The sequence below is a fragment of the Ascaphus truei genome, chromosome 3, assembly GCF_040206685.1.
Source record: "Ascaphus truei isolate aAscTru1 chromosome 3, aAscTru1.hap1, whole genome shotgun sequence".
NCBI lineage: Eukaryota > Metazoa > Chordata > Amphibia > Anura > Ascaphidae > Ascaphus > Ascaphus truei.
The window spans coordinates 225,396,366-225,421,461 of record NC_134485.1 but is presented as its reverse complement, the minus strand read 5'-3'; the positions used below and the strand labels follow the sequence as shown (position 1 = coordinate 225,421,461).

General features: G+C 37.8%; 1 protein-coding gene across 7 annotated transcripts; it reads left to right on the top strand.

The window, feature by feature from the left end:
* Positions 1-60: 60 nt before the first annotated feature.
* MSL3 (MSL complex subunit 3) lies at positions 61-24,566 on the top strand. 7 transcript variants are annotated; one of them, XM_075590243.1, is made up of 13 exons: positions 61-267; positions 1,001-1,080; positions 3,218-3,313; positions 6,871-6,971; positions 9,907-9,995; positions 11,705-11,827; positions 13,862-14,022; positions 14,286-14,444; positions 14,556-14,818; positions 15,303-15,412; positions 16,726-16,825; positions 17,307-17,391; positions 24,185-24,566. In XM_075590243.1, the coding sequence occupies exons 1-13, from the start codon at positions 169-171 to the stop codon at positions 24,282-24,284; spliced, it is 1,566 nt and encodes a 521-aa protein (XP_075446358.1). In that variant the 5' UTR covers positions 61-168; the 3' UTR covers positions 24,285-24,566. The 7 variants fall into 7 exon arrangements, with proteins under 7 accessions (XP_075446358.1, XP_075446356.1, XP_075446357.1 ...); XM_075590241.1 differs by having other exon boundaries at positions 62-267; positions 15,267-15,412; XM_075590242.1 differs by having other exon boundaries at positions 65-267; positions 6,847-6,971.
* The last annotated feature ends 530 nt before the right edge of the window (positions 24,567-25,096 follow it).

Here is a 25,096-nt window from a genome sequence, read left to right as displayed (position 1 = left end):
GTGCGCGCGCCCCCGGCTCGCAGTGTAGTGCGCGCGCCCCCGGCTCGCAGTGTAGTGCGCGCGCCCCCGGCTCGCAGTGTAGTGCGCGCGCCCCCGGCTCGCAGTGTAGTGCGCGCGCGCTGCTGCTGCGGCGGGACTGCGCTTCCTGCTCTTCGCCATGATGAACAAATGAACTCGCGGGGAATGAAATATAAATTCCACAAAGGGGAGAAAGTGCTCTGTTTCGAACCGGACCCGACCAAGGCCAAAGTGCTGTATGATGCTAAGGTGCGGGGGAGGAGGAGGAGGAGGAGGAGGAGGAGGGGGGCTCAGTGTTTACATTGCAGTGGCAGCTTTTACCATCAATTGCTTTATTTGCCCCCTAGCGGGGGAGGGGCTGTGCGTCTTGCTGTGGAGATGGTATTATTGGTACACCGAGGGGTTTGTAAAATATTAATTGTGTGTGTGTGTGTACAGTAATCCAAGCCATGTACAGTATACACGAGTGTGCATACAGTGAGTGAGGTACATAATATGCATACAGTGAGGTATAGTGAGAAGTGTATGCATACAGTGAGTGGGGTGTATGCATACTGTGAGTGAGGTATAATATGCATACAGTGAGGTACAGTGAGAGGTGTATGCATACAGTGAGTGGGGTACATAATATGCATACAGTGAGGTACAGTGAGAGGTGTATGCATACAGTGAGTGGGGTACATAATATGCATACAGTGAGGTACAGTGAGAGGTGTATGCATACAGTGAGTGGGGTACAGTGTATGCATACAGTAATCAGTGAATGCATACAATGTGCTATGTTTGTGCTTGCAGAATAATGATTTCATACAATATATATATATATTTTTTTCTGATTTCTCAATCTGTTCCCAGCTTCCTGTGTCATTGTGAAACAATATATTTACATTGTTTTGTTGAGACTGCATTCATAGATCCATGTTCTCCACCACATCTGGTTCCTACTTAAGTGATTCCTTTTATTTATTTTTTGCCTTTTAAGGTTGTTGATGTTGTCGGAAAAGATGACAAGGGCAGGAAAAATCCTGAATATCTGATCCATTTTAATGGTTGGAACAGAAGGTGGGTCAGCTCAAATATATTTGTATAGGCAAATTTCTTATTTATACATAAATGTGTTTTTATAGGTGTTTTTTTTATGCACTAACTAAAAGTAAGTTAGTGACCTGTCTTTTGGGAAAACAAATCTCAGATCCGTACAAAACCTGCATATACGTACAGAGTTTGAATTGGTATGAAATATTTGATAGTTCTATACTATATATAATGTTGCAGGCCTGTCTGAGACATGTGAATGTGCTTACAAGTGGTATTTGATATATTTTCTTTAGTGATACAGAAAACGTATAACATTAATGTCTCGGGTCCACCCCAGATTTACAAAGCATACAATGCTTCCACATGTATGACATGCAAATGAGCACTCATAGTGTTCACTTTTTGCTTCTCATCTACTTTTGAAAGTTGCGCCACCTCTGGAGTAGGTTGTAAGCATGGGGTCTTCGGAGCCGTGCCGCTCCGGATACTTGCCTCAAAGTAGTTGCAGTGTCATCCCTTTTATTATTATTATTATTATTATTATAATAGTAATAATTCTTCTTGTATAGCGCCGCTAGTTTTACGTAGCGCTTTACAAAGACATTTTGCAGACACAGTTCCTGCCCCGTGGAGCTCTCATATAATATTTTTATTGTGCCTGAGGCACAGAGAGATAAAGTGACTTTGTCACAAAGAGCCAACATCAGGAATGGAACCAGGTTCCCCTGCTGCACACTCCGTGCCAGTCTGTGTCTTTACTCACTGAGCCGCTCCTTCACCCTTGCAGCTGCCGATTTGGCCCACCGGATCACATGCACAAATGATATTGCAGCAAGTGACAGAAATCATAGTGATGCAGAAAACTGATCCTGGGTACACAGTAGACAACTTCTTGTCACTTATCAGTGTTTTTTTACACAGTAGACATTTAATAATTTGACTTTCATAATATACCGCTTTGTATTATATAAGAGTAATTTGTGTACATTATTTTTGGGAGATGTACGTCCACAGTTTGTTTTAGCTGTCCAGCTCCCTTTCCTGTAATTTGACTGGTTTCCTGTTATTTTCTGTGGCTCTAAGGAACATTGTTTGCCAAGTTGGCAACTTAATGGGAATTTCCCTTGATGTTATGTACTTCTCAGCTATTGCTTGATGGCTAAGTTTCATCAAGACTCAATGCGGGTTATCGCACTCCGATCTAAATCAATGGCCTTTCTTGCCAGATCGGGGTATGATACACTGCGTCACGGCTTAGTGAATCCCGACTTTAGTTCTGTGTCAGTGGGGAACACTAAATTGATAGCTGTATGTAGCAGCAAGGTTTGTATTTCCCGAAGTTAAACAGTTGTATTGTAGCAACTTATTATTTTTTTATTATCACGTGTGTAATGTTTAAAATAATAACTTGGGTTAGGTTGTACTTTGATTAATTTAATACAACAGCGGCACTATGAAATAAAATGTAAAAAGCTATTAAAGCAGTCTCTTAGAAGTATTTACATTTAGTACACATTTCTAATCATCTCAGATAAAACTGCAAACATGTTTATTTTCTTCTGAACAAAATCATGTTCTATCTTCTATCTTCTGAAAGCATGAAAAAAAATAAAAACATGTTGGAATTGCCTCCACAAAAACTATTTTGTTTAAGTACAGAGGGAGACTGTTGTTTTCATTATTTAATTGTCTCTTTATGCAGCCAAGTTGTGTAATGAAAACCGCTTCCATTATTATATTTGTATGCCCTTCAATAACAGGAACACCTCTTTGCTAATGTGAACCAATTAAACTGCAAAGGTAGACATTGAATGTTGTGCATTACTACGTTTGGCTAGGTAAATGATAAATAAGTAAAGTATTCATGTTTTTCTTATAGATCTATTTTTGCTCTCTCGTATGTTTTCAATGTGGTAGGTGTAGGTAATATCTTCCCAGTCTGGAAACGATTTCCAGTAAGTGCAAGTGAGAAGCATCAGACTTCATTCAGTTGATACCAAGATTGGTGGCCCATTCCAACGGGAAGTGTATCTTTGTAGTTACCAAGAAACTACATTTGAAGAGCATTTCATGACTTTTATATAAGGTAGATGTCTGGAGAGGGAGGCTGCGGTTTACACATATCTTCCTTTTTTTTTTTTTTTTCCCCACACAACGTTAGCTGGGATAGATGGGCAGCAGAAGACCATGTTCTTCGTGATACTGATGAAAACCGGAGATTACAACGAAAATTGGCAAGAAAAGCTGTGGCTCGCATGTAAGAAACATCTCTAGGTAGACGTTTACTGCTGCAGATGGCAGGCTGTTATGTAATAAAAAACTAGTGCTTCCGCTATGCTATGTTGAGCTGCTGCCCGAAACCTGATCGAGGAAAGCTTTTAGATAAATCAAAGCGCTATTCTACCATAGCTTGCAACTTGCTAGTGCCTTTTGTGACATAAGTGCTTCAAATATGTTGGTTTTTTTTTATCCTCATAATCTCCATAAATCTATATTTAGAACCTTAAGAATTGTCCTTTTAGGAATACATTTGAAATTATTATAAAATCGCCATGCTTATTTGAAAACAATGGCTTCATAGGCAATCGGACTGTGGTAACCGTGTTCACGTAAGAAGTCTGTAAGGGACTTGCACATCTGTAAATATGCAAGGTGATTGGATATACTGTATCTACTGTAAGGGGAGCTTGGAAAAATGCTGGTAATACTACTAAAGACTTACTCCTTAAAGCTGCAGTTCAGTCAATATCCTGCATGTGTGGTTTTTTTTAATAAATCAGTTCTGTAGTAAAAAAAATACTTTTAGCATTTTCTGTTTTAAAAAAAACAACTTTGAAAGACCAATTTTCTTGTATTCTATTTTAACAGCCATTTGCTAAGGCACTGCCCCTTCATGTCCTGTCACAAGCCCTGGCACACCCCTTTGTCAGCCCTGCCCTCCCTCTTGCACATGTCAGTGCAGGAGTGCTCATGAATATTCATGAGCTTCCTCTGACTGACAGAAGCAAATAAAAACATATGCCAGCTCTAATTATGTCACCAAATTTCGCCTATCAATACATGGAGAATGAATTGACTGGCAGCTATACAGTTCTTTAGGTAATTAGAGATTGCACACATGAAACTATTGAAGTAAAAAAATAAATTAAAAAAAAAAAAGACTGAACTGCAGCTTTAATACTGATGGTTCCTAAGGACTGGAAGAAGGCACATATAGACCCACTTTTACGTGGGTAACTATTAGAGATGGGTGAATTTTCTGCCTAAATAACGACACATTTACCAGTTCCTTTGAGCTGCGGCTTTTCACAGATAAGTCTCAAAAAGGCTGATACAGTGTTTTTTCCACCCCTAATACTGAAAGTCCGTCCGGATTTAGAATCTGAAATATCTGACGTCAGATTCGATATAAACACGTTCCGTGACCGGATATATGTTACATCCGACTTCGGATTTCGGTGTGCAGATCGGATTCTGTCGGAAAAGCTCAGGAACATCTGCAGATCGAATTCAAACCAGCTCGCCCATCTCTAGTAACTAGAGGACTTGAAGCATACCTTCTGTAGTAGATATTCTTGGAACCACCACTGAAGGGAGGCATTTTTCAAGTCTCTTAACGACCAATTCGAGAGCAGCATGTATTTAGTGGAGACGGCATGTTCGATAAACCTGAATTCTTTGACTAGATGGCAAGGATAGCAGGCTGCATTTTAGAGAAACAGTTAAAGGGAAGGTCACACATATCAGGTCAACATTTTTGTTCCTAAACAACATATAATTGGCTTCTCAATGAACCCTTAAGTAACAGTTAATTTTTTACTTATTGCACCAGTCAAAATAAATGCCTCCCACCCCCTTTCCTCTTAATTCATGCATATTAAATGTATCTGTTTGACCAAGATTACATAGTGCTGTTTTTTCCCCCTAAAAATGTCCTTTCGAAAACTGTACTCATATGCGCAGCCTAACACCTTTTTTATTTTTCATGTATAATACCTTCAAAACTTTAGGGTCATATTATGTGCAAGGCCGTACTATATTCGGGCCAATACAGTACTTCACAAATAAACAACAATAAGCCATAAGTTTTAGGTACTGGTAAACGGCCTAATCGTTTAAGCTCCCTCCCCCCACCGCCCCCAGACAAAGAGTCTGTCCTTTTCCAAAGGTAGTTGAATGAATAAGAAATTAGTTGATGGTTTAAGCAATGGAAATTTGGGGACTATGCAGTTTGATCTTAAGAGGTTTAGTAGCAGTTATTGGAGTGGTCATTTTTAGTAACTTCACAACAAATGTAATCTGGAAAAATAATGAATTGCAGGCATCTGCAAAAATGTATATGTGGGGCTACTACTATTGAGTGCTAAGAAATTGGCAGAATGTGGGGTATGTTACAGGGCTGCCCATCAACAAGAATGGAATAGATTTGAGGGGTATCTTGCAATGGGTAGTAATGGTCAAACAATGCACCCTCTCTTCTTTCGGTGGCATAGAGAGGATTGTCTCCAGAAAGGCAGCAGTAATATTCATGGTGCCACTTCACCTAAAGTTGTGAATTCTGTTCTGGTGATCTCAACTCAGGTCCTGAGTAAAGTAAAAATGATCCAATGAACTAAATGCAATGACAACTAAAATGGTGCATACTTTACATACAAATGGTGAAAACAAAATGAAAAGGCCAAATAATTGTTGTTTTTACTGGAACAATTGTGGTATGGGAAAGTTACCCCAAAAAGATAATAAATGTAAATACTGAAGATGAAGTTACATACATTGGAAATGCTTGATGGTTAGGAACCAGAGGGTTCAGTCATCTCTGGCAAGTACTGTACGGAGTGTTACAATTCTGCATGTTATTGTTTACAGAAGGAATAATTACTATGCCACTTACAAGTGAAAAGGCTGTTTTAAAAGGGAGCTCTCATGCAGACAGAAATGACTTCCTTAGGAGCACCATGGGAAAAATACAGTGCAACACTTTATTTGTTTTTTTATTATTGAATTTTTGAGTCAAATTTAATGATGTAACAGTGTAACTGAATGCGTATCCTGGCAACTGCAGTAAGAGACTACTTGTAATATTGTTAACGAAGCCCGATTAACAGTGCACATGCTTTCTAAGGAAGTTATGATTCATGCCAAATTGACTGTTGGTGAAATGGCAAAGAACAGGGCATTTTCATTGTAAAACAAATGTGCCGTTTTAAATGTAAAACAAATAAATATATGATTATCTGAGATATCTATCTATTATATAAAAGAATATTTCTAATTTAAAACACATTTGTTTTCAATGAGAATTTTACAAAAAAATTGATAGAATACACACACACACACACACACACACACACACACACACACACACACACACACACACACACACACACACACACACACACACACACACACACACACACACACACACACACACACAGTATATATATGCCCCAGACATGGGTGATGCTCATTCTAATCAATATTAACTGGACAGGTGATGTAATACAATTAATAATGGTGCTTGCCTCTTTAAGTGAAAGCCAAAAAATAAAGAAAGTGGTTTTATCGGAAGGAATGTGCCAGCTATAAGAGTGCTTCACATTCTTTTCATTTGACTTAACTATAGTTAAGTCTGACTAACTTCCTTGATAAGGATTAGTTGAATAGACTGCCACTTTCATAAGGCAGCAACTTAGAAACCAAGCTCTGCTACAATGCTTTATTATTGCATTAATTGCTGTATTTGTCTAAATGCTTCGCACTAAAACAGCGTTGTCTTTGGACTGCAAATAGGCTCACTGGAGTTTGTCTCCTCAGGAGAAGAAAAGGGAGGAAGAAGAGACGGTGTAGGTTGCCGGGTGTAGACTCGGTTTTAAAAAGCCTTCCTGCTAATGAAAAAGAGGACAATGAGGAAAACTGTAAGTTTTTTTTTTTGGTGTGTATTGTGTAGGTTTTCTCACAGGAAGATGCTAGCTAGCAGACTGCAAATGTATAGGTAACACAGTAACGTTTCAATGATTTCATATTTCATGGAAACAAGTAGTGAGAATGTATATATCTAGTAGATAATATTGAAGTTGCAGAAATGACAAACTTCATTAGAAATCACCAAACTACAATATATTTTACAGGGATTACATTTTTCACTTGCATTCAAACCTGTTTCCCCAGGATTTGTGGTGGCGAGAGGGCATTTTTTTTAAATGAGTTATTTTTCATCGATACTCTTGGCAAAATTCTTCAATGCGGAAAAAACGTACTTGTCCCTGGCTGAGCTGTGTAAGAGAAATGACAGCAGCCAGTGCATTGGAAAGTGAATACGAAGCTAAAAGTGACATGCCAAGTATGGTTATTTGCAGGTCACTGTGCAGAACCATGGTCTGTAGTTTTAGCTGCTGAATGACAGTGGGGTGAAAAAAGAAGGTTTTGGGGACCTGTGAAAGAAAAGCAGATACGTGTAGGAGTTCTTTGCTTAAAAAAAATAACATTGGTTCTACTTTGCCTTTGGTCAATTTCGAAAAGCTGATCAATCACGAAACATTTTTATTTGACAAGTGTAAACAGCAGTTAAAATCCAAAAATAATAAAGCTTTAATACATCTCAATAATAATTCACAACAAAATTAAGTATATAGATAAGAAATTATGTCTTCTAAAATCCTCTTGGTGGTCTGGTAAATAAAGGTCATAGGGCTATATACGTTATAAGTAACATATAAAATAATGTAAAACCTAGTGGTACAAAAATGACGTCATACAGACTGAGTTATGTAAGGTAGATTACTGTTTTGCATCCTTATTAGAACACATAAGTCAGTAAAGTGTTTCCCCGTATATCACTCAATGAAATGCAAGTATACAGACAGATGGTATAATCATATGCATATGCTAATGTATAATAATATGAAGGAGAACCTCCGTAATCAGTATAGCAAGCAAAGCCATTTCGCTGGCATTAACCCACGATGGACGCTACAAAATTACATAAGACACAGCCCAGTCATCCATTAGTGTCACAGCTGACCATCACATAAATCAGTTGTTTGAGCCGATATACAAGCCGGGATATAGATGGTAGCTAAAGCTCCGGAGGCATCACCACATCACCGTGTCACTAACGTGACGTTCTAAACCAGGACATGACCTAGTCATCCATCAGGGTCACGGCGAACCATCGCATGTAAAACACACAGGCAACTAAAAAAATAAGAGTGCTTGAGCATATCAGCGCTGTTAGAAACAATCTTGACACTACGGTAGCAAGGCATGTGATAGAGGCCCATAAGGGTGATGGTAATGTATTGCACTTTGCTGGTGTCGAACATGTCCCTTTGGGTCCACGGAGAGGCAATTGGGACAAACATCTACTCCTGAGGGAATGCCGCTGGATATTCCATTTGCAAACATAAAGCCCGCAGGGACTGAATGAGGAATTTCTATATTCCTCATTTCTATAAAGAACATGTTTTATATTCTGTGGTCACTATTTACGTGAGCACATTAAATGATGCCGTAAGAGTGCAGTAACTCTGCATAAGACATACAGCAGGGTCTCTACTATAATTGACTGATGATTTTTTGGTATACATGAGGGGATGCAGGTATATAGTCTATAACAAACATTTGATGGATGACTAGGTCATGTCCTGGTTTAGAACGTCACGTTAGTGACACGGTGATGTGGTGATGCCTCCGAAGCTTTAGCTACCATCTATATCCCGGCTTGTATATCGGCTCACACAACTGATTTATGTGATGGTCAGCTGTGACACTAATGGATGACTGGGCTGTGTCTTATGTTATTTTGTAGCGTCCATCGCGGGTTAATGCCAGCGAAATGGCTTTGCTTGCTGTACTGATTACGGAGGTTCTCCTTCATATTATTATACATTAGCATATGCATATGATTATACCATCTGTCTGTATACTTGCATTTCATTGAGTGATATACGGGGAAACCCTTTACTGACTTATGTGTTCTAATAAGGATGCAAAACAGTAATCTACCTTGCATAACTCAGTCTGTAAGGCGTCATTTTTGTACCACTAGGTTTTACATTAGTTTATATGTTACTTATAACGTATATAGCCCTATGACCTTTATTTACCAGATCACCAAGAGGATTTTATAAGACTTTATTTCTTATGTATATACTTCATTTTGTTATGAATTATTGAGATGTATTAAGCTTCCTTATTTTTGGATTTTAACTTCTGTTTACACTAGTCAAAAGGCTGTCTGAATTCCATTGTATTTGGAAGGACTATTATAGTCCTGTTTACTGATTACAGGCATAACCCGCATTAACGTACACAATGGGACTGGAGCATGTATGTAAAGTGAAAATGTAGTTAAAGTGAAGCACTACCTTTTTCCCACTTATCGATACATGTACTGTACTGCAATCGTCATATACGTGCATAACTGATGTAAATTACACATTAGTAACAGGCTCTATAGTCTCCTTGCTTGTGCACAGCTTCGGTACAGGTAGGGAGCCGGTATTGCTGTTCAGAACGTGCTGAAAGGTGCATGCGTGGGCTGCCGTTTGCCTATTGGGCGATATGTCCTTACTCGCGAGTGTCCTTAAATCGGGGTATACCTGTACTATACACGTATTGAGTGCTTAATATTGAGTGCTTAATTGGAGTTTCTTTGATCCTCTTTGGATCATTGCCTTTATAGTACATTTTTATTTTACATTTATTCTACCTTTTTGTGTGCCAAATACTTTAACTCCACATGTTGTTATTTACATGCTGTGCATTGCTGAATTTTAGAAATTGAATTCCTACTGAAAATATGTATATATATATATGTGTGTTTGTACTAAAATGTAATTTAATTTACAGCACTAAGCAGTTCATCAGATGACAGCGAGGAAGGGACCGATGAAGAAATAAAAAGTGAAGAAAGTGATTTTGAAGACAAGGCAGAAATGGTATGTAATTTCATGTCAAATCATGCTTTATTTTTGCATATTGTTATTGGTGCCTGTCAAGGCCATTTTGAAGCAAAAGTGAAGAAAAGAGGGATTTTCGTATTGCCTCCTTTTATTGCATGAAGGTACTTTGCTCCAGTTATTCCTAATCTGTATCAGTGTGTGATTTGGGGATTGAACATGTTACCTGGCACATACAAAATAAATTAGTTTTTTCTTCTGTTTTTTTTTTTTTTTCTCTTCAAGGTAAATATGTTGTACTGTGCGAATTATAAATTACATTGTTTCTTTTGCAACACAAAAGAACCTTGTTCAATATAGTAATTTCATAAAATAGGCACTTGAGCAATTTATTGCTTGGTCATTTTTCCAGTCTGTTGGCATCAGTGTAAATTCCTTTTAAGGCTACGTCCATAGCAGGGGAAGCCCCGCTGAGCCCCTGCATCCTCAATGAGGATGTCTTTAGAGGGGGCTCACGCTAACGTTCGCAGGCGTGCTGAGGCTTTGGAATTTTCAGCTGACAGCAGAGTCTGTTTCTCAGCGCGCTGTCGGCTGAACACCTCCAATCACAGCAAAGCAGCGTTGACGTCGGTGCGTCGCAGGCTATTGGCCCAGCGATGTCGCTGCCTCGCCTCCCCCCACCCTCAATCGCGCACGCTGGCTCGCCTGCCAGTCCATGGGATCGCTCCTGATCGGGCAGGCGAGCCTCAACGACAGCGCGCAGGAGTGCGGGCTGAGGCTCCATGGACGTAGCATATTGGGCTAGGAAATCACTCTTAAGATATGAGACACATTGTCAGGCTTATTATACAACTCAAACATTTATTTACATACAGTAGGAAATACCTTCCTTTTTACAGCATTCAAAAACTAAGCTTCCTGATTGGTCTAAAATATAGCTATTCATATTCTAGCAGTGCACAGAAATTGGGAGAAAAAAATATTAGCATATAAAAGTAATGATTCCCTCAGAATGTGGCATTACCAGACCTTTAACGTCCCAGCTGAAGTGGTGACTTAGCACATCCTCTAGTCTTCAACTTATCCAGTTGGACGCTAATTACTCAAGAATGCTTTGCTGCCTATACAACTGAGCACATCTTAATTCTGGACATAGGCTCCTTCCTCAAAGTTAACAGTATTCTATATTTTGCCACTGAATTTGACCAAAACTGCAGTAAAGTGTGTGTGTGTGTGTGTGTGTGTGTGTACACACGCACGTGTGTGTGTGTGTATATATACATATATACACCACTCTTCCCCCACAGTTCTGTTTTTGCCCCTCCCAGGTTTTGACAGACACACACACACACACAGACACAACTTACTGCAGGGAGATGTGATACAACGCCGTCATTGGCTTATTCTCCTCCTCCTGCACCATGTGATCGGGAGCGAGCACAAGTCAGTGACACGCATATACGTTTCACTGAATGAATTACACAGAGGATTATGTCGCCACCGGTAGAATTTCGCCGATGGATCGAACGGCAGCTTTGCTAATCACTTGGGATGTTTTGATTGCATTGATGCAAATATTGAAGTGGAAAAAAAAACTGGAAAAAAAACAATTGCCAGCTGGAAGTGCTGCTTTAAACCTTAGGGTAAAGGGATGAAAGTGTTACTTTTTGTCATGTACAGTCGCTCTCCAAGCCTAATTAGCTACAATTGTTATCATTAACACTTTTTCATTGCGTTTTTCTCTGTAGAAAGAAGAACAAGATATTCACTCAAAAAGGGAAATGGAAGAAAAAAATATAGTCATAGAAATTCCTGATATTTTGAAGAAGAAGCTTGAAGAAGATTGCTACTACATAAATAAGAGAAAACGGGTAACTTTAGCAAAAATGCTACCTTGTTAAATTGCTATTTATATGAAGCATCCCTGTTCAGAAGCTGATTATCTGTCATCAAATATGTTTGTAGGGTTTGATACATTTTGAAAGATTACCAAAAATATCACACAGTTGGTGCACAAATAAGCTATAAATAAAAGTTGATATGTATCACGCTCTATGAATCTGTAGTGTAATAAGGATGAATGTTCTATTTATCTAAATAAGGTTGGTGTAACCGAAGAGGTATCCAGTTTATACTGGGACTGATAAGGATGTAAGAAGTATTTGCTACATTTAATTTTGACTCGGATATTGTGAATATTTTCTGAAAGAATAAAATTAAAAAAAAATAATAATCATTGATGTTAGTCGGATTGGCCTCGTATTTTTGAAGTTTTTTTTGTGAGAAGTTTGAATTCTGCGAAATTACATTAACACACAAGCTGGGTCAGAATTTAGACAAGTAGAAGACTGGTCTATTTTGGCTGTCGATTGGGGCAAAATAGTTGCTGCACCCTCGGCACACATGATAGTTTAATTGAACCAGTTCCTATAACAGGGAGAGATCCTGCTTGATCCCTGCAAATTCAAAGAGCTTTAATATACAAGTTTAGAATTCTAAGTGCACACATTTTTATTGACCCATAGCCCCCTGGTGCATGTTCCACATTAATTTTTATGAGTGAGTAGAAGCAAACCTTTGGACCAACAATAAATAAAGGAGTTATTTCCTTTGCTTAACAGATTAATTTAGACGACAGATACTTACCCTATATTTGTATTTACGTTATTGTGATCCAGAGGAAGGCAAATAAAAAACCCCAGTGCATAATGTTTCAATCATATCTCATAAGGGGAAAACACATTTGTCCAGTAGTGGCAATCGGATTTCACCCTGGATCAATATCCTTCCCATGTTTACTTATTTGGTATATATCCTTGTATACCTTTCCTTTCTAAAAAGATGTCCAACTTGTTTTTATTTTTTTGGACGATGGCTATTGTACCTGCCTTCACAGTCTCTTTGGGTAATGAATTCCACATTGTAAAGAGGCAATCTACTTTAAAAATTCAGCCTTTGATTACCTTTATTGAAAAACAAATGACTCAAGCTGCAGATCCATCAGCAAAGATCCTGCATCCCAGGGTTCACCAAGTGGCTGACTTTCGGTGTAAATCAATCCTTAAGTCAGTGTAACTCAGCAGTACAATATATTCTTGTATTACTAACTTAACATTATCTAATGTTACAGTTTGCAGCACAAACTGCTGGAAATATTGGCAACAAATCGCAAATAGTAAAGTATTGCAAAGATCTTGCAGTGCTCGGGAAGTGGGCTAAAACCTACAACGGACATAAAAGGATGCTCATTAAAAATGGCATTAAAGCAGCAGTCCAAGCTACCGTTTTCCCCCCCTTTTTAATATGTGCATCAATACAATGCACACAATAAATAATTAGCTAAGTTGCCGATCGAACCGTTCTCCTGTGATCGATCAGTGAAGATTCGGCTCAGGGGTTCACTAAATGGCTGCAGAGGAGTATTTTGCAGACAGTGGAATGCATTTGCATATTAATGACATAGTTCAGTGGCGATGGTCATATGACCAGGCAGTCACTAGATACAATTGGTGCAGTGCTAGAGAGAGGGCAGGGCTCAAAAAGGGGTGTGCAAGAGCCTGTTTCAGAAGAGAAAGGGGATGTGACTTTGTACATGGTTGCTATAGAAACAAAAGGCTTGTTACATTATCATGCATTAAAAATGTAATTCAGAGTTGGTTAAAAAAAAAAGTATTTTCTCATAGTATATTATCATTGAGGGGAGTTTGATTTATTTTTTCGACATGTATAAAGTAATATATGATTACTTGTCTGTTCCACCACTCCCCCTCCCCCACCTGTTTAATTTATTAAACATATCACTGTTCTTACCTCCCTTTTGTCCTATTGTATGTATCTCTGCTTTTTTTAGTTGAACAGCTGAAGGCAAGACAAATTATGCATGGTAATTATTGTTTCTGTTTCAGCTTGTAAAACTGCCATGTCAAACCAACATAATTACTATTCTGGAATCATATGTGAAACACTTTGCAATCAATGCAGCGTTCTCTGCAAATGAACGATTCCGGCACCATCAAACTACTTCAAACGTCAACATGAATCTGCACTACGTTCCACCTGAAAAAAAGTATGATCTAAATGCGCATTAAATGTAATGGTTGTTCCCAGAAAGCAGTCTGTAATATCGGTTGAAAGAGAAAAGAAAATGTCTTTGAATGCATCAGAGTAGACTGATTTCGAGTGAACAGATCTATAGTAAATAGGAATGATTGTTTACATGTAAGGATGTTTAGTTATGCATGAAACATGACATGGTCAAATTTTGTTCATTGCATATATTTAATAATGAAAGTTTTTTTTTTTAATTGTGTGACGCTTTTTATTTTTTAGTGTTGAACTTTGTAAAGAGATGGTGGATGGGCTAAGGATCACATTTGACTTCACCCTACCATTAATTCTTCTCTACCCATATGAGCAAACACAATTTAAGAAGGTGACTTCATCCAAGTTTTTTCTTCCCATCAAAGAAAATGCATCTCTTGGCAACAGGTACAAATGGTTTTAACTGGTTTTAACTTTTTGTTCTGTCCAGAGGGCATAAATCTTACATATTTCTTTGACTCATTTTTCATGGTTCTCTTCCCCCCCCCCCCTCCCCAGAAATCAAGAGGAAGTATCCCCAAGTCCGCCACTTTTAAATCCACCAACGCCTCAATCCACAGACAGCCAGCCTGCCACAGGCGAGCCAGTCACCCCTAAAAGACGCAGAACAGAACCTGACATTTTGCAGTGCTTGAGGCGCTCTACGCGTCACAGCACGAGCTGCGACAGGATGTCCGAGAGTAGCGCTTCTCCACAACCCAAGCGCCGGCACACCGAGACACCCACATCAATGCCAAAACTGTTTCTACACCTGGAAAAAAGTAAGTTGTCCTATTTAATGTAATAAACCTCTGAGGCTCTATCTTTCTTTCAGCTTTTAGTGCGTCTTGGTCACTTCTTCAGTGTTGGATGGGCTTGGCGTTGCTCAGTTCGCTTTTCTTCCATGAATTTCACATGCGAGACACTTGCCTAAATTGCCTACATGAAGGTTTTCTGCACACAGGTGTTACACTGATATTGTCTACCTTGCAATATAAAGGGAGAGTCGCACATAGTGGGCAATAAAATAGGAAAATAGAACATCTTATAAATGTAATTTGCCGCTAAAACATCTCCGCTAGAATAAAAAAAGACAATAAAACAGGGTCTTGCTTTAGTAGAAAAAAATAACATTAAATTACCTTCATGCACAACAGAAAAAAATGTTTGTGGGAGGGCTGTCAATCTTTATTATGTAATACAATAGTATCATGTTTTTATTTATTGCAGTGACGTTTCCAATTTTAACATGTTTCTCACGTGCAGAAACTCCTGTTCACAGTGGATCTTCCTCACCAATAACTTTAACTCCCAGCAAAGAAGGAAGTTCTGTGTTCGCTGGTTTTGAAGGTCGACGAAATAATGAACTAAATGAGGTAACAATACAGAAAAATATAGGCCAAAACAAATGGCCGTAACCACGTTACAATGAAACCGCTGTTATTTCATTTTGATGCCCAAATTGTCTTGCTATTTCACCACCCATGTTTGCAGTGTATCTTGGGGCATACAGGTGCAACAAAACTCTGAGCAGTAAATTCATAAAACATTTGCTGTTTAATATTTAAAGCAACATTTCCTTACGCATTTAAATCTCGTGTTTAAAGCTGGTGTTTCTGACTGTTAATCGATATTCTTTCATTAATAATAGCACTGAATAAAAAGAAAGTGTCAAAGTCTAATGTTCTATGTAAAACACACATAATTAAAATGGCAGCTCCAGATCTTGTATTCAAAATATAAAGTTTGTGATTCTTTGCTCTATTTTAACTGTACATTTGTTACTGATTCAACTTCTGAAAATTAGTTCATTTTTCAATACTGTACGTATTTGATGATTTTAAGTTGCATCCATTTATCTCAATGATTTCAAGAAATGTTAAAAGATTTACAAGCGATCAGAACGAAGGACTCAACATGTATTTCTTTCAAATGCGTTTGGAATAAATTACTGATGACCTCATGGCCTGTGGTATGTTACAACTGACATGCCACAAGCCATGCAATTACTGCACACTTATAGTGGTTTGTTTTACTTGTACTGTAAATACTTTCAACCTCTGATCAAAAGTACAGTTATCAAATATGAGGTCTAATCGTGATTCAATGCAGTCCTCCTTTTTAGTTTTATAATCTATAAAGAAAGTGGTATTCTAATGCAGAAGATTAAGATTAATCTCTCATTGGATTTTTTTGTTTTTTAAATTATCGATTTATTTCTGTAATAACAGAAGTTGAAAAACGAACTAGTTCACTGGAATAGAAAGTTATTTCAGGGTAGGCCTTTCCTTTATTTTTGTATTTAAATACATTGCAAGTCTGATCTATTTGTCTTTAAATTAGAAGACCATTATCTTACTATCATGTTCTGTCCCAATGACATATATGATTTTAATGTAGTCTAACACAAGCTGCCAAACCTTATGAGCAGACAAACGAACCTTCAAAATCTTTTCACCTTGTTGGCAATGAAGATTAATGTGCACATCCAAGCCAAATAAAACCGGGCAGTACAAGACCATTGAAGACATTCAAAACCAATTTTACATTGACAATGTTATGTCTGGCGTGATGACTACGCCCATGGTATTGATGTCTTGAGATACATGTTCTGGTACTTTAATATTTGATATAACCATGTACTTTTGTGCATTATAACTAGAAAGAATAATGAACATTTATTCTATAGGTGTTGTCTTGGAAACTAATGCCAGAAAATTATCCCCAAAGTGATCAGCCTCCTCCTCCGTCTTATATTTATGGATCACAACATCTACTTCGATTGTTTGGTGAGATGTAATATTGTTTATATTCTTTGCATTTGATTTTTACTAGAATAAATTCTTTACACTGACATTGATTTTACAGTTTCAAAGGAATTTCTAAACTGAATAAACATGTGTTTTTGTGCCTGAAGGCAGAAGACACTATTTTCAGTTTATCCCCAACGATTAAAAACCCGGAGATAAATTAACACAAGTCTTGCAGAAGTTGTCTCTTCACCGCTGCTGCGGTCTTTAAAAAAAAAAAATATTAAAAGTCCAATGTTGCAGAAGAAGTAGAAATCAGAGTAACTGGGCATATCAATGCACTTCAGGCCTCCACTTTCATAAATGACATCACACGTCAACAATGTCTTTTTTCCAACTACAGAGGAGAGAGAAAAAAAGATATTCAAGTACTTGTATTTTGGATTTAATTTTGCACGTCATTAGTATTGATAAACAAAAATAATGAATCCCCTGTGTTTTTACTATTCTTCCTTTACAGTAAAACTTCCAGAAATAATGGGGAAGATGTTCTTTGCAGACAAAAACTTAAAGGCTTTGGTCAAGCACTTTGAGCTTTTTCTAAGGTAAAACAGTTTTGGTCACAGTTTGTTTCCAATTATAAATTTTTTGTTGTGCTGAATATCAAGAAGTCAGGGTGTCAGTGGATATGTCCTTTCCACAAAGCTTGTAGTCCAGGTTTAGTACTGAATCCTTGGGGAAATCCTATTTATTTCACATTTCACAGCCGCAAAGGTTTTGTACATCTCTACTTACTACTCTGTCTTTGGGAAATATTAAAGTACGCTAAGGACTACCATCCACGATGTTCGTATAGTTGATAATGGATACGTTGAGTAACTCCTACTGTATGCCCTATCACCCTACATATTTAAAGTCTTAAGTAATGTCAGGGGCATTTCTAATAGGTTCAATGTAGGTCATTTATTTTTGAAGGAATAAGAAAAGTATGTGTTTTTAAATATTTTTTTAAGTTATTGGCATTTCCATGGTAAATACATGTTTTGTAGAGTTTTGACTATAGGAATGTTTGTTAATCCTTAAATCTACAAGTAAACTGAAGTTGTTGATCAGCATAAATTCATGGAAAATTATTTTAAAAAATTCACAGACTGGAAACAAATGTTTCTTTTTATGCTGATTTTAAAGATCATGGGGATCTGAAAGACTAATAATTAAACATTACTCTTTGTTTTTACCCCCCTTGTAACACCTTGTTGTCCCCTCTTCCCCCACCTTACTCTCCTCTCTTATGCCCTGCTCCTCTTTGCACTCTCCTCCGCTCTCTTTGCACTCCCTGCCTTACTGTCTGCTTCTCTCTGTGCACACTACACTTCCGCCTCTTCTAATTATCTCATCTGTCACCTCCTCTCCTTGCTGCCTCTGTTTCCTCCTACTGACCTTGCTGTTTCTCCTCCCCTCTCTTTGCACTCCCTCCTGCCCATGTGCACACTGCTCACCATTCCCCCTTTCCCTCCTTGTCATCCCTCTATCGCAGCCTCCTCTTTGCTGTCTCTCCCCTCCATCATGCCCTGCTCCTCTTTGCACTCTCTCCTCCCCTCTTTGCACTCCCTGCCTACTGTCTGCTCCTCTCTGTGCACACTACACTACCTCCTCTCCTACTCCTCTGTCTTCCCCTCTCCTTGCTGTCTCCACTGTCATTAAAATACCCATCTCTGGTTTCCTAGGTGAGTGAGGGACCGCTCTGTCTATCACAGAGGGTGAGGGATGTATGTTTATCTTTATGTATCTAGCACTGTACTCAGCGCTTTACAAAAATAATGCAGTACAGGAAATTATAATATGCAAGTGCAGCAAAGTCAGACAATTGTAAAGGCAATCCCTGCCCTGGAGAGTTTACAATCTAAGTGGTATGTTGGGAAACTTAGAGACTGCAGGCGAGGGAATAAGTGCAGAACATGGCAGTGCTTGGCCATAATGGTTGGTAGGAGTGACTGTGTGAAACAGTAGCCATGAGTGCAGGTATTGGAGGATCTGAGGAGTAAGATGTAAAGGAGAAGATGTATAAATCTGGCCTGGAAGGGCAGTATATTACTGAAGGTTAAACAGCAAAGTTGGTCTTTAGATGTGAAAAAATTGTCAGAGCATTTAGAAAACCAACTTCTCACAGATGCAGGGTTGATGATGAAGTTTAGAGTCCAGTTCTTGTATTCTTCACCTCCAATTTGAACTCCACACTGCATATGACACATAAGATGTTATACAGCCAATATTCAGTCTTATTGGCTGTCCCTGGGTGAGTGACAAGCCTTTCTGTCTATTACAGAGAAATAAATATATAGATTGCATAAATGGGTTAACAGAGGGAACACAGAAGAATTCTGCTGCCAGTGCTCAAGGGCCAAAGCGTAGAATGTCTTATTCTTAGAACATAATGGTACACGTCTGCAACATATAACTTTCACGCTAAACAAGCGTATTAAGCGGACCCAGTGGAGCAGGCTGGGGGGGAGAGGGGTAAGGTGAGGTGACGCTAAGAGTCGCCGACCATCCAGAGAACAGCCAGGCTGACGCTAAGTCACCCACCGTCCCCTCTGCCAATGATAATACCTGCTGTCACGCTGCTTGATCCGGTGTAGCCAAAGAGATAAAGGTGAAGCACCGTTTTGTGAATGCCTGCAGTGATGTGTGTCCTGGAATCCACGTACAACCAGCAAAGGTACCGGAACAGCCAAACGAAGAAGCGGTGCACTGAGGTAAGTAGGGAACCACACGCAGCTCTAACAAAAAATGACTAATTTATTGAAAAAAGGGGAACAAACATCATGAAGCTAAGAACCTCTTACGCGTTTCATCCCGCAAGGGACTTTTTTTTGCAGCCTCTAGTGCAGAGTTTGCCATCTTTTATTAAAGATTCGGCGGATTTAATACTATCTCTACAAGATGTCAAATGGAGTAGTCGGTACAGATGGGTCACTTTAGACGTGTCCTCTCTGTACTCGATTATCGATCACAAAGATGGTGTCAGGGCGGTGCAACATTTTCTTGATTTATCTATTGCACAATGCACTTTTCCTATAGAATCTATCACATTCCTTCTCACTCACAACTATTTTTTATTTGATTCACATTTCTATTTACAACTATTGGGCACGGCTATGGGGACCTCTTTTTGCACCCTCATATGCCAATTTATTTATGGGTTTTTGGGAGTTATACTTTTTATATCACGATTCTAATATTTTTCGTAATCACATTATTTTTTATAAACATTGATGACTTGATTATGGTGTGGGATGGGGATGATAATTCACTTTTTTCGTTTGTTAATTATTTGAATATTAATGATTTAAATTTAAAATTCACTTTTGAGCACAACTGGCACCACATTAATTATTTAGATCTTACTTTATACATTGATACTAACAAATGTATCCAATTTGACATCTATAGAAAAATACATCCTCGTAATGCGCTTCTCTTTGCACAGAGCTGCCATCCTAAATCGCTTATTAGGGGCATCCCAAAAGCACAGTTTATTAGGTTGAGAAGATTGTGTTCTAGTGATGAAGCCTTTTTGATTCAGTCAAAAGATATGTTTTTGAGATTTCAAGAGAGAGGTTATTCATTGAATGATATTCTAGAGGCATATATTCATGCTAAATCACTTGACAGGAGATCACTTTTGCTAAATATGAATAAATCCAATAGACGTAATAAAAGATCCACACAACATGTTACTGACGATTCTACTTGTCCATTGTTTATTTCCACCTTTAATAGACAAGCACGACATATCAAAGCCATCTTTTATAAACATTGGAACACATTATCCTTGGGTAAAGATATTTCATCTATTGTTCAAAATGGTCCAAACTTTGTATTTAGAAAAGGAAGATCTCTAGCTGGTCATCTTTCACCCAGCATGTTTAGATCTAATGATAATTAAAGAGAGATATGTGGGATTCCTAAAGGGTTCTTTACCTGTGGAAGGTGTTCTATCTGTCAATATTGTAAGTCTACAAAAATTTTCAATTCATATAAATCTCATCATTACATTACTAGTTTTATTAATTGTTATACATCATTTGTTGTATATGTATTACAATGTGGATGCCATAAAAAATATATGGAACATATACGTCTCATTAAAAAGAAGGATGATAAACATCCAGTGTCTCGTCACTTTTCTACCTGCCCTCAAGGCGATATATCAAATTTCTCGTTTATTGGGATTGAACATCTCCCATGTCATCCAAGAGGTGGTGATAGGTTAAATTTATTAAATAAGAGAGAGATGCACTGGATCTATAGCATGAATACATTGCATCCCTACGGTATTAATACCGATTGGGGTCTTAAACATTTCCTAGTCTAACTAAAGAAATATGTTTATAAGTATTTGCTTGCTTCTGCTTTTTGCTTCTCTGGTGTTGTTATAATGTCATTTAGATATATGCTGTTGCTCACCATATGGGATATTATGTATACTTTATTATCAGTATATTTATGATATGCTATATTTCTATTATTAATATATTTATTTTTATATTTATCTTCTTTATTATTGTTTTCATTTTTGACAATTTCTTATTTTTATTTCTTTCATTTATATTGATATAAGACAGGTTATTATTTATGATTATTATAATTGTTTTATTATGTTGTGATTATAATATACTTTTCAATATTGCTTATTGTAATATAATATATATATATATATATTTTACCTGTCTTTTATCTTTCTCTATTATATAATTTCTTTATATTCTAATCCATTCCTTGTTTTCATCTATGTTGCTTGAATGTTGGTTTTAAATTATCTCTTGCTACTACTGTTTATACTATTTTACAGTAGTTTTGCAATAAGTTGTTTATTTGTTGTTATATATGTACTATGTATACACTTGTATGTTGTTATCCTTCTCTCCCCTTCTACACACCACTATGCTTGTATAGATGGAACGGCAGTCTCATTAATTAACCTGCAGCTGCATATAGGAGTTGCCGTTCTAAATCAATTTATTATTGACCTATCACAGTCAAGCTGGTGGTATATAGAGGTGTGTGAGAGAGTTCACCACTCACTCTTTGACAAAGTCCCTTGCGGGATGAAACGCGTAAGAGGTTCTTAGCTTCATGATGTTTGTTCCCTTTTTTTCAATAAATTAGTCGTTTTTTGTTAGAGCTGCGTGTGGTTCCCTACTTACCTCAGTGCACCGGTTCTTCGTTTGGCTGCATAAATGGGTTGTTTTAACTCCTTTTTGGGGGGGAGGGAGAGGGGCCCCTTTTTAACACAAGGTGATTTGACATCACAGGCTTATAGGTAACAAGCTTCAGAAAGTAGAGGCCACAGCATTGCTTAATTTAGTAGCTAACTACACGTAGGATAGATTTCAAGTATTGTACATCAGTGACTTTCCATATGTGAGAGGTCTTGAAACTGAAAAGTTTATCAAATATCACAGCTAAATGTACTTGTATAACTTTACAGCTCCCCTTAACATACATATTCCCAGGTAGCTCAAACTCCTACATCCCCTTAACATAGAAAGAACTAATGTTTTTTTTGTTTTTCACATTTCTTGAAATATATTCTTGTTGCACTCCAAGAAATATGGGTGGATATAACTATCTTCTGTCTTATTCGTACACTTTGGTTCTCCTTATGTGTTAGGAACTGCTTTTTGGGGAGACGTTTTTTGCCTTTTACCATAATTGTAACATATTACAGTAAATTCAAGGGTTAGTGTTAAAGTAATTAATTTATTTTATTCAAATGGTATAATTGTTTCAGAGTGACATAAAATCAAATGAAATGTAAACCATGCAAACATTCATGTTAACTTTTTTTTGGCTGCATGAAATATTACGGATCTCCTTATTGAGTGTGACATAACCTTTTCTTTCCACTACCAATGGAGCTAAAAAAAAGTGATGTCTATTTTTCTATATTGCTAATGTCACTGTACAAAGTAGAGCATTGCATACACCATACATCATTGTATTGCACATTATGTAAATTTCAAGGCAGTGGGGATTCAGATTTGCCCCTGGTTGACTGTACAATGTCTTAAACAGACACTTTTCTGCCCGTAAAAGGTCATACATAGGTGTTGAGACTTTTACAAGAATGGTGACACTTCTAGAGAAAATTCCCATTCACTGCAAATCTAGAAGCTAGTCAATGGAAAACTTTACATCTCATAACAAGATAAATCACTAGTAAAATAAAACAAATATACACAAGCTGCAGATCTTTGTGCTATGTGAGTATATCTCTGCAGAATTATGTCTTTAAACGTGTAGCAGGTGTGTTTAAAAAAAATAAAATCTTTTAAAGCTATTAGCTGAGACTTTATCAAGCGGCAACCCACACATTTTGCCCTTCTATTGCAATTAGATTTGTTATGTCATTGGTTGTAAAACCTCAGGGCCTGGAGGCACCCACACAGCTTTCTATTCATATGCAAATTGGATACATTCACCCGTGGGCAAGTGCTTTGGGTATTCCTAAAAATCCGGTTGTGCCCGTGGTCCCTGAATACGTTTGAGAACTACTGGGTTAAAAAAAATATATATATATTTATATACAGGCATACCCCGCATTAACGTGCGCAATGAGACCGGAGCATGTATGTAAAGCGAAAATGTACTTAAGTTGAAGCACTACCCTTTTTCCACTGATCGATGCATGTACTGTACTGCAATCGTCATATACGTGCATAACTGATGTAAATAACACATTTGTAACAGGCTCTATAGTCTCCTGCTTGCGCACAGCTTCGGTACAGGTAGGGAGCCGGTATTGCTGTTCAGGACGTGCTGACAGGCGCATGCGTGAGCTGCTGTTTGCCTATTGGGCGATATGTACTTACTCGCGAGTGTACTTAAAGTGAGTGTCCTTAAACCGGGGTACGCCTGTATATAGATATATATAATATATCTATATATCAGTATCTATAACTGAACCTTTCAGTAAATGTAATGGAGACATTTAAATTACCAGAAGCAAATGGTACATTTATTGTGCAGCCTAATAATTCACAAACCTGCTTTTATTTCCCCTTCATCATTAACATATGTTGTGTTGGCCAAGAGTGCATTTTTCTTGCACTATCATCTTGAAGTGGTGACGGGTATTCAGAAGAGAACCTCTCCTTAACATTATAGGACCTCATTGGTACACCAGACACCTTCCCTTGGACATTTTTAGCTGGTCACATTATGGTGGTAAAAGTTGACCAATCTTAATAGGCTCTGTTATTGTCGTTTAACTTTTATTTACCTTAAATTACATTTGATTTAGGTCTAGATTGTCACTTTCTATATGTACGAATTAATACTGCTTCAAGGATTTGGAGACGAATGATACCATGTATTTATTTTGCTTCACAGATTTCTTGCGGACTACCATGAAGATTTCTTTCCAGAGTCTGCTTACGTGGCAGCCTGCGAGGCATACTACAGCACCAAAAATCCTCGGCCGATTTACTGAAGTTACCAACAGAAGAAACTATTGGGCGTTACATTTCTACGTTATCCATATAAATGGTGAACTTATTGGGTGGCACATCCTAAACATAATTTCTGTGCTACATTAGGAAGCTGTAAACTGATTTTTGAAATAAACTTCACAAAGGCATGAAGGAACGGTGATAAGCGGAGGGATTTTGACTGTATCGTGCAATATTTTTGTGCTACGTGGAGAAAACGTGGCACTGCCACCAGACATGTCACACAAGTGTTGGTGGTGGTGGTGGTGGTGGTGGTGGTGGTGGTGGTGGTGGTGGTGTTGTTGTTGTGTTTTTTTTTTGTTTTTTTTTGTTTTTTTTTAATCTGTTCTACTGAGGAACTGTTTTTGTCTTGTAAACTGTTTGGGTTTTTTCTTTATTAAACTGCTAATTAAATTATTTACAGTGTGCCATATCTTTTCTTTTGAGTTCATGTACGATACATTTGAATCTATTCTATTATTCATTGTGTCCTTTTCGTAAAGTTAATTATTGTAAAATGCTAAACTAAAAAAAATAATAGGTGATCCAAACAACTTCTTTAGAAAAAAAAACCTGTGTAGTAACCTTCCATGACAGAGGTTACTTAGGTTGTTACTATTTTTATATGCAAGAAGCATTTTTTGTATGTGTCCCCCAATGCAATGTCAATTAGTGGGAAAAGGCTCCTCTAGTTGAGTGTAAGACTGTTTTTGGCCCTGGTATAAAATAGGTAATCACTCATTTTAGAGCCAGATGTTTTGTCCTACCTCAGCTGGGAGCTAAGGGTGTTTTCGCTGCTTTCCTCCTCCCATTA